This window comes from Nicotiana tabacum, chromosome 9, assembly GCF_000715075.1.
Source record: "Nicotiana tabacum cultivar K326 chromosome 9, ASM71507v2, whole genome shotgun sequence".
NCBI classification, from domain to species: domain Eukaryota; kingdom Viridiplantae; phylum Streptophyta; class Magnoliopsida; order Solanales; family Solanaceae; genus Nicotiana; species Nicotiana tabacum.
The window spans coordinates 23,462,811-23,480,217 of NC_134088.1; the positions used below are offsets into that span (position 1 = coordinate 23,462,811).

The 17,407-nt window shown below is 40.1% G+C and overlaps 1 protein-coding gene and 1 long non-coding RNA gene across 2 annotated transcripts; both read left to right on the forward strand.

The window, feature by feature from the left end:
- The first annotated feature begins 9,915 nt into the window (after window positions 1-9,915).
- Window positions 9,916-11,641, forward strand: LOC142164357 (uncharacterized). The gene is made up of 2 exons (XR_012695135.1): window positions 9,916-10,715; window positions 10,809-11,641. It is a non-coding gene; the product is annotated as an uncharacterized LOC142164357 (long non-coding RNA).
- A 196-nt stretch (window positions 11,642-11,837) lies between these two features.
- On the forward strand, window positions 11,838-16,254 carry LOC142163824 (salicylic acid-binding protein 2-like). Its single transcript, XM_075220969.1, is given in 5 exon segments — window positions 11,838-11,846; window positions 11,936-12,005; window positions 12,216-12,548; window positions 15,987-16,126; window positions 16,246-16,254. Coding segments are annotated over 5 exon segments (561 nt in total).
- The last annotated feature ends 1,153 nt before the right edge of the window (window positions 16,255-17,407 follow it).

Consider the following 17,407-nt stretch of genomic DNA (forward strand, 5'->3'; position numbering starts at 1 on the left):
TAGCATTATAGGTTTGGGAATTAAGATTTTGAGTTTAATTACTTGTTTGCTTGTAACCGTTTATACAATTTCTAAGGCCCAAGAAAATTTTTAATACATTATTATTATTAAATTTAATATATAAATATATTTTTCACATGTAAATTTATTCGGTACGGTTCGTAATTTTTTCGGTTTATTTTTGTAAAATAAAAAACCAATTATAATTATCGGTATAGTTATACATTTATAATAAAACCTACGATTTTATTAAAAGTGACCTAAAAATCGATTTGATACAGTACGGTTCGGTCAGTTTTTAAATATCCATCGACACCCCCTAATCTCCATCACATGAAATATGTTCTAAGCCATAATATGGTCTCTTTCTCTTTCCCCCATTGGAAACTCAGGTCTAAGTCTCAATTTAATTCAGCTCATAGAAAGGCATCAACTTATTCTTACGGTTACATGATTACAATCGTTTTTCTAATTATATTTAGTCTTCTTGGGGCCATGATAATTTTGGAACTAAATTACTTTTTAAATTTTGGGTATGTTTATTTTCATCCTTTCCTCTGTTCATATTTTGTGGATTTTAATTTTTCAACACATAACATTACCGGGTATTTGTGATCCACTTAATTGAAATATAACAATCATACAATTTGGATTTCACAGGCTTTTAAAAGTGAATTGCTCTAGGTGGGTAAAAAGGGACAATACAAAAACTTCTCTCCTCTTAGTTCATGTTGATGTTTTAGAATAAACTCCTCTTTACTTCCTCTAAACTAACCGAATTTATGATTGTTATGTGCATATGCAATCTTTACCAGATAAAAACGTTTTGATAAGTGCCTTGGCAGTAAAGTTTCAATTGTCTAACATATTGTATTTATTCAGATAGGTCATATAATATGCAAAAGGAGTATATGAATTTTATAGTAGGTTCTCTAAGGCATTGTCTTTCTTCTCGTTGTTCTATTTTTTTATTTTGTAAATAATATTATTATGAATTTCCATAGTCTCTATTTTTTTAGAGTAAGAAAATAGGATGAATCCTTTTTAGAGTCTCCTCGGCAAGCAAAAGAGCCATCTTTCTTTTTCCTCATGTGCGCGGTTGTATGTCAACATAACCATTCAATTCCATGGATATATTGGATGAATTATTCAACAACGCATTTTATAAATCCACCTTCCAATTACATAGATAATGGGCCTCATTAGTTTTAACATGTAACGACCTGACCGGTCGTTTTGAGAGTATTAGCCCCGAACCTCTAATTATTGCTCTCTCTATTTTATTTTTTGGGTTACGTGACTTGCCGGGAAGATTTATTTTTGGTTTAGGAGTGGAATGGGACACAGTCCCTAAATTGGGAGTTTAAGTTTTAGGAATTGACCGTAACTTGAATTGTATGAAGACGGCTCCGGAATGGAGTTTCGACGGTTCCAATAGCTCCGTAGGGTAATTTTGGTCTTAGGAATGTGTTCTGATGTGGAATTGGAGGTCCGTAGGCCATTTTAGCGTCAATTGGCGAAAGTTGAAAAATTGGATGATTTTTGGAAAGTTTGTCCGGGAGTGGACTTTTTGATATCAGGGTCGGATTCCGATTCCGGAAGTTGGAGTAGGTCTGAAATGTCAATTATGACTTGTGTGCAAAATTGGAGGTCAATCGGACTTGATTTGATAGGTTTCGGCGTCGGACGTAACAGTTTGAAGTTTTAAAGTTCATTAGGCTTGAATCGATGCGTGATTCGTGTTTTAGCATCGTTTGATATGATTTAAAGGCTCGACTAAGTCCGTATGATGTTTTAGGAATGGTTGGTATATTTGGTTGAGGTCCCGGGGACCTCGGGTTGATTCCGGATGGTTAACAGATGAAAAGTTGAAGTTGTGAGATTGATGAAAACTAGGCTCTGCTGGTGTAACCGCACATGCGGAGCTTTGATCGCAGGTTCGGGCTATGTTGCGCAGATGCGAGGGAATGGACTGGGGGCTGTGTTGCGCAGATGCGAAGGAATTCCGCAGGTACGGACTCGCACCTGCGCTTGGAGGGTCGCAGAAACAGAAGCAGGGGTGATGAGGCTGGTCCGCAGAAGCGGGTTCATTTGCGCAGATGCACGCCCGCGGAAGCGAGGACTTGATCGCAGAAGCAGTTGAGCGGCTTAGTGGCCTCCGTAGATGCGAAAGACGGGCCGCAAATGCGGTGCTGCAGAAGCGGCTAATGTGGCCGTAGAAGCGATTTCAATGGGTAGAAAAGGGCCAATTCCGAGGGTTTAATTTCATTCTACATTTTTGAACCTAGAGAGATCGGATTGAGGCGAAATTTCGAGGGTTTTTCAGAGAAAACAGGATAAGGATTCTTGACATATTTTTGATTTATTTCCACTAAGATATCATTTATTCTTCATTTAATTAAGGATTTGGGTTGAGAAATTTGTGAAAAAGGTGGGAAAATCCTTAGGCCAAATTTTGAGATTTTGATTGAGAATTTTATATCGGATTTGAGTAATTTTGGTATGGTTGGACTCGTGGTCGAATGGGTGTTCGTATTTTATAACTTTTACCCAATTCCGAGACGTGAGTCCGGGTCGACCTTTTGGGCCAAGTTTCAATTCTTTGCTAAAGTCGTAGTTTCATTAATTAAATTAGTTTCTTGTAGTTATATTTATAGTATATGTAATTATTTTGGCTAGATTCGAGCCGATCGGAGTAGAAAAGTCGAGGGAAAGGCATTCTTATCGACTGATTGAGCGAGATTTGAGGTAAGTGGCTTGTCTAACCTGGTGTGGGGAAAATTCCCCTAGGATTTGGTATTGTTGTAATAATTTGTGATACGTGAGCGTCATGTACGCGAGGTGATGAGTGCGTACATAGGCTAAATATGAAAATTTCGGTTCTTGCTGAGTAGTCTTCTTTTAAATTCCTTAACTGAGTTACCTTAGCATGTGTAGCTGTCATGTTTAGCCTAGTATCGTATGTTTACGTATCTTAACTTTTACTTGAAATTTGTGCAACATGCTTAGTTGAATTACTTGCCTCCGTGATCTTGTATTCAATCTTTAACTGTATGATTCCTTGTTGTAAAGTTGTTGTTCCATAGGTTATGAGTTATGTGTTTACTTTTGGGACTACAAGGCGGTACTTTGGGAGCTCCCATTGTCGTGTATTTACTTTTGGGACTACGAGGCAGTACCTCGAGAGATCCCTATTGCATATTTACTTTTTGGACTACGAGGCGGTACCTCGAAAGATCCTCTGTTGCATATTTACTTTTGGGACTACGAGGCGGTACCTTGAGAGATCCCCCTGTTGTGTATTTATGTTTGGGACTACGAGGCAGTACCTCGGGAGCGCCCTTGTTGTTTACCTCTATTTGTTGTGCTGTTACCTTTATGTAATTTCTCGTTGTTCATTTCTCAATCATTTCATTGTATTATTATATTTTCTGCCTCATTTCCTTTTATTCCAGTAGGGCCCCGACCTGACCTCGTCACTACTCTACCGAGGTTAGGCTTGGCACTTATTGGGTACCGTTGTGGTGTACTCATGCTACTCTTTTGCACATCTTTTTGTGCAATCCAGGTTCATTCTACCAGGCCAGTTACTAGTGAGATAGCTTGTACGTGGAGACTTCAAGGTACATCTGCCAACGTCTCCAGAACTCGGAGTCCCCCCTCTATCCTTATTATGTTGATTTCCTTATTCTATTTAGACTCTGATGTATAGAGACATTTAGTATTTTCTCTTAGAAGCTTGTGACTTATTTCTATCGGGTTTTGGGAGTTGTAATTATTTAAATTGCAGTTCTTGTTTATATTTCATATGTTGAGATTTGAGTTCAGTTTTATATTCAATTATTCCGTAAATTGTTAGGCTTACCTAGTCTTAGAGATTAGGTGTCATCACGACATCCTACGGAGGGAAACTGAGGTCATGACGGAACCAAAAAAAATCCTTTAGGCTAGGTGCTGAAAATTGAAGGTATGGGATAAGCTTCTTACTTTGAGTTAAGAGTTAGGATTAGTGTTAGTTGGTTGGATGTGTACAATATTACAATATGCTTAAAAATAAAATATAAAGTTTTTGCACTTCTCAATAGCACGTAAGTGGCCCACTAGCCCTTCTCATGATAACCTCACATCACTATGACATACATTTGTGTTTATTTTGCTTCCATTGCCACTTTAGTTTATGACTGAACTTTCAGATGTCTCAAAACATTATTATCCATCAAAAGTTTTGGATAGACATCTTATAGCAGGTTAAAACCCATTAATGTTTAGTCAAAATAGCAGGCTTAAACCCATCAATGCTTAGTCAAAATCTTTCAAACATGCAGTACCTTTCTATATCTCTACATCTGCCACTAGAGTTAAGTTTCTATCCTACTTGATTGATCAAAATGCTCTTGATTATTGCTTTGTTGACCTTTTGAAACGCAATAACAGAAGACTTTTTTTCTTTGATAAAGTAAGTGATTTCAATAGATGGTATCAAAAAGATGCAAGAAGTACATGATTTGGCATTTGAGCTTACAAAAAATATTCCGGCTCCTATATATAATTGGCTAAATCAGAGCTAAGGAACTAATGAAATCCAAAAGATGATCAATATTGTTGATAGGGTACAGTCTAGACCAACAGAACAAATTGGCAATACACATGGCCTTTAAAGAACCTATAGGAGTTGAGTTTCCATCAAAACATCTCTTGTTTCTCTCTGTCCAAATGCACCAAAAAATACAAGCAGGGACCATTGACCAAATTTTTCTGATGGCTTTATCAACTCTCCATAAACTCCAGCTCTTATAAGCGTCCTTGACTTTGTAAGGAATGACCCATTTGAGACCAAAAAGTCAAAAAACATGTACCATAAGTCTGAAGCCACCTCACAGTGTAGGAGCAAGTGGCAGGTACTTTCAGTTTTATTTTGACACATGTAGCATCTGTTAGGTAACTGAAAGTTCCTTTTCATCAGGTTATCTTGTGTGAGGCATGCCTCATATAATGTTGTCCAAGATGTAACAGATAATTTTTGGTGGTAGCTTGGTTCTCCAAATAAGTTTCGAGGGCCAGTTATCTATCATGGGATTACTAGAACACATCTGTTGATATCCCACCTTGACTAGGTAGATGCCTCCACCATGATTCCCCCATTTAAGTCTATCCACACCTCGGGAGTTAACATTGCTTTGTTGTAGTCTTGCATAAAAGTCTAGCAGCTCGTTTATTTCCCAATCATGCATGTCCCTTCTGAACTTCAAGTCCCAATTGACCCCTTCCTTGTATGCAGCAATAACCGCATTAGGATCTTGGGCTATGGTGAACAAGTTAGGGAATGCAACTTGGAGGGTAGAGTTTCCAAGCCATTTATCCTTCCAGAATCTGATGTAGGTACCATTCCCAACTTCAAAGTGGATGTTCTGAGCAAAAGTACTCCATAATTTGCTGATGCCTTTCCATAATCCCACACCGTATGGAGCACTTGAGACTTTTGAACACTAGTGATTCAGCTCTCCATGCTTGGCTTTGATGACAACTTTCCAGAACCCAAAATCCTCTATATTGTATCTTCACAACCACTTCATCATCATGCTTTTATTGTGTGCTGCTAGATCTTTGATTCCCAACCCCCCTTGAGTTTTTGGTTGGGTAACCTTTTTCCACTTGACCAAGTGGAATTTATGTCGTTCATTATTGCTTCTCCAGAGAAAGTTTCTTCTTAGCTTATAAAGTTGCTTCAAAACCTTTGTTGGGATGGGAAATAAAGCCATGTAGTAAGTTGGTATGATGTCTAATACACTGTTGATAAGTGTTAATCTGCCCCCAAATGAAAGATATTGCATTAGCCATGATGCAAGTTTCTTCTCAAAACTTTCTATGATCCCATTCCAAATTTCATTGGATCTAAATTTTGCTCCCAAAGGTAAACCAAGATAAGTAGATGGAAATTAACCAATTTTACATCCCATAATACCAGCCAACTCAGCCAGATTTGGGACTTCATTAACAAGATAAATGGTACTCTTCGACATGTTCATGTGCAAACCTGAAATAGATTCAAAAATGAATAAAGTTAGGTTTAGCTGGATCACTTGAGACCTCTCAGCTCCACAAAAAATCAGTGTATCATCTACATAAAGCAGATGAGATACAATAGTTTGAGTCCCAACATTCCTCCCAATTTTAAAAGCCTTTATCCACTGTAACTGACTAGCTTTCTGCAGCATTTTACTAAGCCATTTCATGGCCAAGATAAAGAGGAACAGTGAGATAGGGTCACCCTGTCGGATACCTATTTGTGGAGAAAAGAAACCCACTAGACTCATGTTCACTAAGATCGAATATGTAACAGTAGTGATGTTGAACTTGATCCATCTTATCCATCTTTCCCCAAAGCCCATGTGCCTCAGAATTGTGAGCAAGTATGACCAGCTCACTTTGTCAAAAGCTTTCTCAATGTCCAGTTTAAATAACAACCCTGGCTCTCTACTCTTAAGTCTCCAATCTAGTGCCTCATTTGCAATGAGAGCAAATCTGTAATTTGTCTCCCTTTTACAAAAGCGTTCTGACTCCCCGATACCAACTTCCCAATGACTGTTTTAAGCCTTTCAGCCAAAAGTTTAGAAGCAATCTTATAAATACTGCTTATAAGACCGATTGGTCTATAATCCTTGAGCTCGGTTGTGCCTTTCTTTTTAGGAATCAGAGCAATTAAAAAGGCATTAATAGATTTAACCATGTGGCAGCTGTGGTGAAAGTGATTCATTGCATCAATAACCTCCTTTTTGATAATCTCCCAAGCATGTTGAAAGAATTCCATAGTAAAACCTCAGGTCCTGGAGCACATTTTCTAATAGTTGAAAGAATCTAATGTTCCTCAAACTCCCTTTCCAAACAGTTTCTCTCAGCTTCTGAAATCGTAGCTAGTCTAGCTGATGGCCTCCAAGGTTCATTCTCTGTGTACAACTGCTGGTAGAAGTTCAGGATTTCACTTTTGATTTCCTCCTTATCTTCAATGATGACTTCCCCCATATGTAGCCTATCAATGAAGTTGTTTTTTCTATGAGCATTAGCCATCTTTCGGAAGTACTTTGTATTTCTATTTCCATCCTTAAGCCATAAGCATCTTGATTTTTGTCTCCATGAAACCTCATCAATCTTTGCTAACTGCTGAATTTGTGATTGCATGTTGATCATTTGAGCCTTCTCAGCTTGTGTTTGAACTCTGCCTTCACATGATTGTTCCATTATAGTTAGTTCATTAAGTGCCTTACTTTTTTGAGTTTCTAATTTTCCGAATACCTCCCTCTTCCAGCATGAGATGTCTTTCTTCAGGTTCCTCAGTTTTTGAGTCAAGATGAAGTCTGGACTGCCTACTACCTGATAACTAGACCACCATTCTTTAACTGAGTCCATGAATCCCTCTGCTAGCAATCACATATTCTCAAATTTAAAATAAGACGAATTAGAGTCCCAATCCCCACATTCAAGCATTAATGGCTTATGATCAGACTCTACTCTGGGTAAAGTCACATGCTTTATTGCCTTGAAGCTGTCATTCTACTCAGATGAGATTAAGAACCTATCAATTCTAGAAGCCTAAAGTTGTTCTTCACCTCTAGACCATGTATATTGAGCTCCCTGTAGGGGTAAGTTCAACAGTTCCAATTCCAATATAATATCAGAGAAAGATTTCATTGCTCTGGACCTTCTAAGACAGTTGAATTTTTCATGCTCATATCTGCAAATATTAAAATCTCCCCCTATCATCTAATGCTCATCCCAAATACCCCTTATTACTGCCAATTCATGTCAAAGATCCTTTCTTGCGGCATTTGAATGTCCCCCATATACCCCAGTGTAACACCACCTGAATTGTTCTTGGAGACTTTCTAGAATGACAGAAACCGAGTATATACCTTGCTGAATGTTAATGCTTTTCCACAACCTCCTGTCCCACAAAATGATGACCCCACCTCTTGTGCTATTTGCTCACAAATCTGCCCAACTAGCCCATCTATTCCCCCATAAAAAACCTACTAATTGTCGTGACCACTCTTCAATTTTTGTCTCCTGCAAACATACTATATCTGCCTTCCACTTCATCAACAAAGATTTGATGATCCCCCTCTTCTTACTCTCATTCAACCCCCTAACGTTCCAACTAAGGATTTTTAGTTTCATCCCAAATGAGTTTTGTGAATCCTGCCCCTTAATCTACCTTCCCCTTTACCTTGGCTTAAATTCGAAACTAATATTTTCAATTTTGTCACCCCTTTCTTCTTTTTTGTCTTTGAACAACCCCCTTCTGACTCCCTTTGTTGCAATTGAGATTGTCTTCTCTAGTCCATTCTTAGAATCATATTCAATAATTCGTGTTCAAAACCAGTTGCATTAACCCCAAATGCTTTGCATGCCTTCACCATAACCAACTTTGACCATTTCGAAGTAGATATAACAGAAGGAGTATGAACAATTTGTTGATTAAAAAAGTTATCACCGTACCAAGGAAGGGAGAGAGTATTACTGTGAGATTGAGAAGAGTAATCAGATTCTGAGCCAAACACTGGTGCTAATTCCCTGATCTGTGGAGGAATAGAAGGAAGTTCTATATCCTGGGGCAATTTTCCTTCATCATCAGCATCACAGAGGCTTGGGCAAACACTCCCTTCTGAATCAGACATCATACGCTTAATTTCCAGAGCATGGAGTTCTATGAAAAAAGGGATCAAGATCATGGGTCTTGGGTTCTGGCCTTCCAGATCTGTAACTTCTTATTTATTCTTTTTAGGCCTGTGTTGTAATAAGCCTGATCTGTTTTCTTTGTGTTTGAAGGCCCAACTTCATTAATAATGCATGCCCCTTTGTCTGGTTTCTTAATAATAATTTTTTTAGGCCCATCATCCTTAATAATACTGGCCCCTTTGGCTGAATTATTAAACCTACTATAGGGCCCCACCTCATTGACATATGGCAATTTTGAATTAAAGGCTAAAGTCACGTGTTGTGCCTGTGGCCTATGTACTGATTTGACAGCTGCAGACCTCGAAACCTAAACCCTTCTTCTTCAATGAAACCCTTGTTGCTGCAATCCACCCCATCCCTGGCAACCCATAATTTAGTGTGAGCATCTGAAATTATAGAAATTTCATAGCTTAGTTCTCCCACTTTCAATTCAAGTTTACTAGGAATATATTCGATTGATTTGTTGACACAAATCCTAGCCCAGTGCAGGTGAGTCCTTTTCTTGGTGTTTTCGTCGGTGTCAACGAAGCCGCCACACAATTCACCAATAACTCTGAAAGAGCTTTCCAACCAAGCATGGAGAGGAATTCCAAAAGCTTTTATACATCTACATTCGGAGTTTGGTTCTACCATTGCCAATCCTGTGACTGCTAACCACCACTCCAATGACAACCTTCTTCCATTCTAGTACCAATCACCTGCCTTGACTCTAACTGCTTCTTGGCGAGAAGGCATCTCAAAGAGGAAGAGATTGTGCGCAATTGGCGTAACCTTCAAGCCTGCTGTCACTTTCCATCTGTTAGTAAACCATTTTTGAACAACTTCATGGTTTGGAGACATGTTGAATGGGTCATTAAATCTCCCAACTAGACATTTAGCAAGAAAATGAGAGCTATTTGCTTCAGCCTTTGCACTAATTTTGATTTTGTTCTGATCTGCTACTGCACCATTCATCTCCATTGAAGCTAGAGCTCGGGACTAGCAGCTTCAAAATAAGATCTTGACTGACTTTGATAACTCAAGTTGACGCCGGTCTTTCTGGCCTCCAAAGAAATCTCAAGATTTTGTCTGCAATGTCGCACCAACCTCCGTTTTCGATAATTTCTGGGATAATCACCGATGATTTCCTGTCACCCAACCATGCCTCAATACGAACAAATCTGTCATAACTGTTGAAATTCTGATATACTCTGTAAATATAAGCCTCAATTTTCCTTCCCTATCTTCTGCACAAGTTCCCCTCTCCCCGTGAAGCATCTTTCAAAGCAGCGCATACCCATCTTAGATTGTTTTCATCGATTCTGATCTTGCCGATGAACCTCCTGCTGTGTTCATAGAGTAAAAACCATCTAACCCGATTTTCACTGATGCCGATTAGTTCGAAAGACTTGTCTCCTGCTTAAAAAAGGCCCTCCCCTCCATCATCCTTACTAGGTTTTCACATTTCTTCTCAGAATACTGTCTGTTGGGCAGATTTAAAACTTGTATAATAGTAATTTTACCATGAGGTTTTACTGAGTGCTCGCTCTTGTGTCTGAACTGGTAGCGAGCAAATGAAACTAGCCACTTGAAATAATTCTGTTAAAACCCTTTTTCTTCTACTGCCTACCCCTCTTGTTTATTTTTCAGTTGAAACAAAAGCTAGAACATATGATGTCTGAACAGGGGCATACGCATATAACAGAAGACTTGCCCTTTCTATCCTTTGCTTTACATTGATCATAGATTTAACTTGGTATTATCTTCTTATTTGAATTCTTAGTTTTCTTTTCTTTCAGTGCCAAGGTGAACGAATCTGCTATCAATTGTAGCAGACCCAAAGGAGTTTGGTGAAAATGGGTGTGACACTCGCTAAGAAAAAATAGGTGTATAGAGCAGTGTGCCCTCTCCAAGCAAAAGAGATATTAAGATGGCTTCACAGGCTACCGTTTCATAGATCAACAAATGTCCGTCCTCAGGAACTTCATGATATTGAATCCAAGGTAACCTTTCCGAGACATGTCTTTGTACTTTCAAATTAATAAATTTGTCTTCACAACCATGCCATACGTGAACAAAATTTTGATCATTTTCAGGAAAAGTATTGCTAAGCGCCAAAGGATTAAATTCCCATTTACTAAAAGCCACAAGGAAGTCACTACAGAGGTTGTTGAAAACACTTCTGCTCTGTAGCTTTTCCTGTCAAAATAATATGACATATCAGCTTGTTAGCATGAAAAGAGAATATTGCAGCAGTGGTGAAGTCGAATTGACCTTACGGAGGTAAGAAATTGAAATCCAGGTTCGTTCTTTAAAAGCTCTAAGTCCTTGGCAGTGAAGCATGTAGGATTTGAATTATCAGCAGAGGAAGAGAGTGATGATTTTTGCATCAATCACCAATGCAATAATCTAGGAGCATATCTTGAAACCAACGTCTCACCGTCCTTTGTTAGAGAATCTGGTAAAGAGGGCCATTGGTAATTCACAATGGGAACTACAAATGCCACTACTGCTAACCTACCAAGTTCAAGAAATTATAGGGAAAAAATAGAAGACATGAATACATATCGTGGATATAAATATTGACCACAACAAAGACTTGTAACAATTCAACTTGACATTTTGTTCATTCGGATTTTATGGTATTTCTTAACTATATGATGCGAAGCACAATTGCCCCGCTCGCTAAGCTACCAAGTTGAAGAAAGCATAGGAAAAAAGAAGACCTGAAGTACATTGTGGATACACATATTTACCACAATAGAGATTTGTAAAATTCAATTTGACAAGTTTGTTTATTCGATTTCCAGTGTAACTCTTAGTCGTCTCAGTTTTTTGATGCTTTCATCCCTTCGAGATCTATCGAGAATGTAATTTTACAACTTTGTTCCGCAAATTAATGTACATAGTATGAGGTGTGTTATGTTAATACTTAGTCAGCTTGATGGTTTTCTTTGGGTAATCATACTAAACAATCAAAACAATTATAAAATTATCTTTCTCAGCGTCAGACCATTAGCTGACTGAATCCATAAATCTAGAAAGTCGTCGTTATTGATATTTTTTTATTTTAATTTGACTTTATAGGTAGGTATCAACTGGACTTGTATAATGTAGTTGTTGTTATGGTTAAAGTAATGCCATTTATTTTACAAAATCTATTAAAGTACCAAAGGCGATCCATCTTTTAAGTTCAATATATTAAGACTTATATTAACCAAAGAAAAGAAACTTACAAGGCCTAAAAGTGGAGGTTATCAAGAAGCAATTAGGAAAGCACTTTGTTTTGCTACTTGGTGCCACGGGGCCCCTTTCGCCAAAAATATATAATATATATATATATATATATAAAGCAAAATATTATTTTTTTTACCTCTATATATTATGTTTTGAATCCTCTAGACATAGCCCAAAAGCATAGCTTAGTGGTCAAGAAGGTTCAAAACCTTTGTGAGGTTATTGGTTTAGTTCCCACCAGCCCCTTAGCAGAAATCCTGCCTCAGATGGTGCATGCCATGGAGGTTAGAGCTAGTACAAACTAAAGCCTCTACTAGAAGTTACGGGCGACAAGGTTACAACCCTTGATCTAGCAGCTTCTGGCATTGATTTGAGAAAAATAGACGAGCTTCGCACGCTTCATGACTATAATTTACCATTGATAGAGTTTATGGAAACCCAACTTCCACAAGAGGAGAAGGTTATATTAGTTGGGCATAGTCTTGGTGGTATGAATCTTGGACTTGCTATGGAAAAGTATCCACGGAAGATCTATGTTGCTGTTTTCTTGACTACTTTAATGCCTCATTCTGTTCACAACTCCTCCTATGTTTTGGATCAGGAAAATATATACTTGGATATTTTTATTCCATTTACATGAGGATGTTTATTATTCGTAAACGAGTTTTATTTATTATGTGGTCCTAGTTGGACAGATGGACAGATGGTCCTAGGTGGGTCGGATCGAGGGCGAGAAACGCGGATGGGTATAAGTTGTGGTACTCCGGAGTCGTGAGGGGTAAGAATGGAGTGGGTATCCTAGTAGATAGCCATCTTAGGGAGTCGGTGGTAGAGGTCAGGCGTGTGAATGATAGACTAATGACTATTAAATTGGTGGTGGGTGAGTGTCCTTTAAACGTCGTTAGCGCGTACGCACCGCAAGTAGGTTGTGATGAGGAGATTAAAAGGCGTTTTTGGGAAGGGTTAGATGACATTGTTCGTAGTATTCCGCCTTCCGAGAGGTTATTCATAGGAGGGGATTTCAATGGTCATATTGGGTCGTCGGCAGGTGGTTATACTGAGGTGCATGGCGGCTTTGGTTTCGGGGAACGAAACGGAGGGGGCATATCACTGCTGGATTTTGCCAAGGCATTCGATCTAGTGATTGCAAACTCGAGTTTTCCGAAGCGAGAGGAGCATTTGGTTACTTACCAAAGTTCGGTGGCGAAGACTCAAATTGACTATCTCCTCCTAAGGAGATGCGACAGAAGGTTGTGCGAGGATTGCAAAGTTATCCCAGGTGAGACCCTTGCAACGCAACATAGGCTCTTGGTGATGGACGTTAGTATTATGATAAGAAGGAAACAGAGGTCAGTACGAGGCTGCCCGAGGATTAGGTGGGGCGCCTTGACTAAGGTTAAAGCCCAGGAGTTGGAAGGAAGGTTGTCGGCAATGGGAGCTTGGAGAAGTAGTGGGGACGCAAACACTATGTGGTCGACGACGGCGGACTATATAAGGAAGGCGGCAAGAGAGGTGTTAGGGGTATCTTCAGGCCGCACTTGTGGTCACAAAGGAGACTGGTGGTGGAATGCAGTTGTACAAGGTAAAGTGGAAGCGAAGAAGGTGGCTTACCTGCGGTTAGTGGGGAGCACTGGAGAGGAGGAGAAGAGAGCGAACATTGCAAGATATAAGGTAGCTAGGAAGGAGGCAAAGATGGCAGTGACGGAGGCAAAGACGGCAGCTTTTGCTCGTTTGTATGAGGAACTAGGGAACAAAGGCGGGGAGAAGAAGTTACTCCGACTCGCTAAGGTGAGAGAGAGGACGGCTCGGGATTTGGACCAAGTGAGGTGCATAAAAGATGAGGACGGCAAAGTTTTGTTGGGGGATGACCAGATAAAGAGGAGATGGCAGACCTACTTTCATAAGCTTCTAAATGAGGAAGGGGATCAGGATATTGTACTAGGTGAATTGAGGAACGCCGACAGCCCCCATGAACTAAGTGATTATCGGGACATTGAGGTCGATGAGGTCATGGAGGCAATGCGTAAGATGAGAAGGGGCAGAGCTACCGGACCAGATGAAATTCCGGTTGAGCTTTGGAGGTGTGTGGGTAGAGCAGGCGTGGAATGGCTTATTAAGTTGCTTAATGTGATATCCAAGACTAATAGGATGCCCGAAGAGTGGAGGTGGAGTACTATGGTCCCGTTGTATAAGAACAAAGGCGATATCCAGATCTGTAACAACTATAGGGGTATTAAATTACTAAGTCATACCATGAAAGTCTGGGAGAGAGTGGTAGAAATGAGAGTGCGAAGGACGGTGTCTATTTCAGACAACCAGTTCGGGTTCATGCCGGGGCGATCTACCACAGAAGCTATCCACCTTATTAGGAGGACGATGGAACAATACAGGGATAAGAAGAAGGATCTCCACATGGTGTTTATCGATCTAGAGAAAGCGTACGACAAGGTTCCTAGGGAGGTCTTATGGAGATGCTTAGAGGCTAAAGGGGTCCCGATTGCCTACATTAGGGCGATTAAGGACATGTATGATGGAGCTAAGACTCGGGTTAGGACAGCAGGAGGCGATTCAGATTATTTTCCGATTATTACAGGATTGCATCAAGGGTCTGCGTTCAGCCCTTTCCTATTTGCCCTGGTGATGGATGCTATAACACATCATATTCAGGGGGAGGTGCCATGGTGCATGCTATTTGCTGATGACATAGTTCTAATCGACGAGACACGACGCGGCGTCAGCGAGAGGTTAGAGGTTTGGAGACACACCCTTGAGTCCAAAGGTTTCAGGTTGAGCAGGACGAAGACGGAATACCTTGAGTGCAAATTTGGGGCAGAGCCGACGGAAGCGGGAGTGGAAGTGAGGCTTGATTCTCAAGTCATCCCTAAGAGGGGTAGTTTCAAGTACCTGGGGTCGTTTATTCAGGGGTCCGGGGAGATCGACGAGGATGTCACACACCGTATAGGGGTGGGGTGGATGAAATGGAGGTTAGCGACGGGAGTCCTGTGTGACAAGAAAGTGCCACTGTTACTGAAAGGTAAATTTTATAGGGCAGTGGTTAGGCCTGCTATGTTGTATGGGACCGAGTGTTGGCCGGTGAAGATCTCACACATCCAGAGGATGAAAGTTGCAGAGATGAGGATGTTGAGGGGGATGTGCGGGCATACAAGGAAGGATAAGATTAGAAATGAAGATATTCGAGAGAAGGTGGGTGTGGCCCCCATGGAGGACAAGATGCGGGAAGCAAGACTCAGATGGTTCGGGCACATTCAGAGGAGGAACACTGATGCACCGGTGAGAAGGTGTGAACGACTGGCAGTGGTGGGTACGAGGAGAGGTAGGGGGAGACCTAAGAAGTATTGGGGAGAGGTGATCAGGCAGGATATGACGCGACTTAGGGTTACTGAGGACACGGCCCTAAACAGGGAATTGTGGAGATCGAGCATTAAGGTGGTAGGTTAGGGAAATTGTGATGTCTTTGTTACAGCGCACTAGAGTGAGACTAGCCAGTTAGGAAGTAGTCTTAGGATGCTATTGATCAACTACTGATGATGGGCTTTATCTCCTGTGTATTAATACCTTACATCTTTCTCGTATTTCCTATATCTCTTATATTGTTGTTACTTTGTTTTTATGGTATTTATGTTATGTTATGGATTTTATGGTACTTTATGTTGTTTTATTATGAGTCTATTGATAGTACTAATATAGTGTCTCTTGTTGCCTCTTTGAGCCGAGGGTCTCCTGGAAACAGCCTCTCTGCCCCTCGGGGTAGAGGTAAGGTCTGCGTACATATTACCCTCCCCAGACCCCACTTGTGGGATTACACTGGGTTGTTGTTGTTGTTGTTGTTGTTGGTCCTAGTTGGACAGAGTGCCTCGCTTCATCTAGTCTAGATCTGTTACTATGGTCTATGTATGTGGATTGCAAAAGCTTGATGTGTCAATTAAGATGTGTCAATTCGATTCATATGTAATCAACATGTTTGTTAGAAAGAAAAACAACACATTTGTTATGTTGATTCTAATGTATTTTTGTGAAGTATGATGAACGGACACCAACAGAGAATTGGTTGGATACTCAGCTTTTAGAATTTGGTTCCCCTGAAGAGCCACTAACATCTATATTTTTTGGCCCCAAGTTCTTGGCTTACAAGCTCTACCAACTATGTTTTCCCGAGGTAAGTCTTACTCTTAAGATCCATTCTATCAACGTATAATATTTATATTTACACCAGTCTTCTAAATTATCATATTCCGGTACTGTAGATAATTAGTAATTGTTATTGTGTTAATTAAGCTAGATTAAGCTATCAACTGATCATCAATGGTGGTTCTTGTCATCGACATGCAAACTCTCGAACCCACACACTCAGTAGCCAAGAACAATTAGAGAAAAAGAAAGAGAGAGAGAAGTTACAGGAGAGAAGATATTTTTATTACCATTAACTGATACAAGTGTACACTGTTATATAGAAAACATTATGCACTAACCACTTTCCTAACTAACTGTGAGAAAGCACGGAAAAAAATATATTATTAATATTAGATAAACAATACAAGAGGTCCTTATTTATAGCTATACTATACAAGGACATACTACTCCTCTACCAATGTGGGACAATATTACACTATATACATGTTGTAAACTAACACTCCCCCTTAAAGCCGGTGCATACAAATCATATGTACCGAGCTTGTTACATATATAACCAATACAAGGACCAGTGAGAGACTTGGTAAAAATATCTGCAAGTTGATCATTCGAACTCACAAACTTTGTAGCAATCTCTCCTGAAAGTGTCTTTTCTCTAACGAGTATATCCTTTGGCAACAAGACGGGCCTTAAGTCGATCAATCTGTCCATTGGGACCAACTTTGACTGCATAAACCCAACGACAACCAACAGTAGATTTACCTGAGAGAAGAGGAACAAGCTCCCAAGTACCACTTGTATGTAAAGCAGACATCTTGTCACTCATAGCCTGTCGCCATCCTGGATGAGACAACGCTTCACCTGTAGACTTAGGGATGAAAATCGAGGACAAAGAAGATATAAAAGCAAAATGGGGAGATGACAGACGATGATAGCTCAAACCGACATAATGAGGATTAGGGTTAAGTGTGGTCCGTATACATTTTCGAAGTACAATCGGTGTACTAGGAGCAGGGTCCGCAGCAGGAGCAGGGTCAGGTGTAGGACGAGAACCAGTTGGGCCTGATGGAGGACGCAAACGACGATGATAAGTCAAGAGTGGTGTTCCTGTGGCTGGGGAACTAGGGGAACAACAATAGAATCCTCAACGGTTAGTATGGATGAAACCTCTGTGGTCGAAGGTGGAGGAGGAGCTATAGTAAACTCCTCAAAAGTCGGTAAAAGTAAGACCTCAGATATATCATGGTGGTCAGCAGAGTTAAAGAAAGGTTTAGACTCAAAAAATGTGACGTCATCTGACATAAGG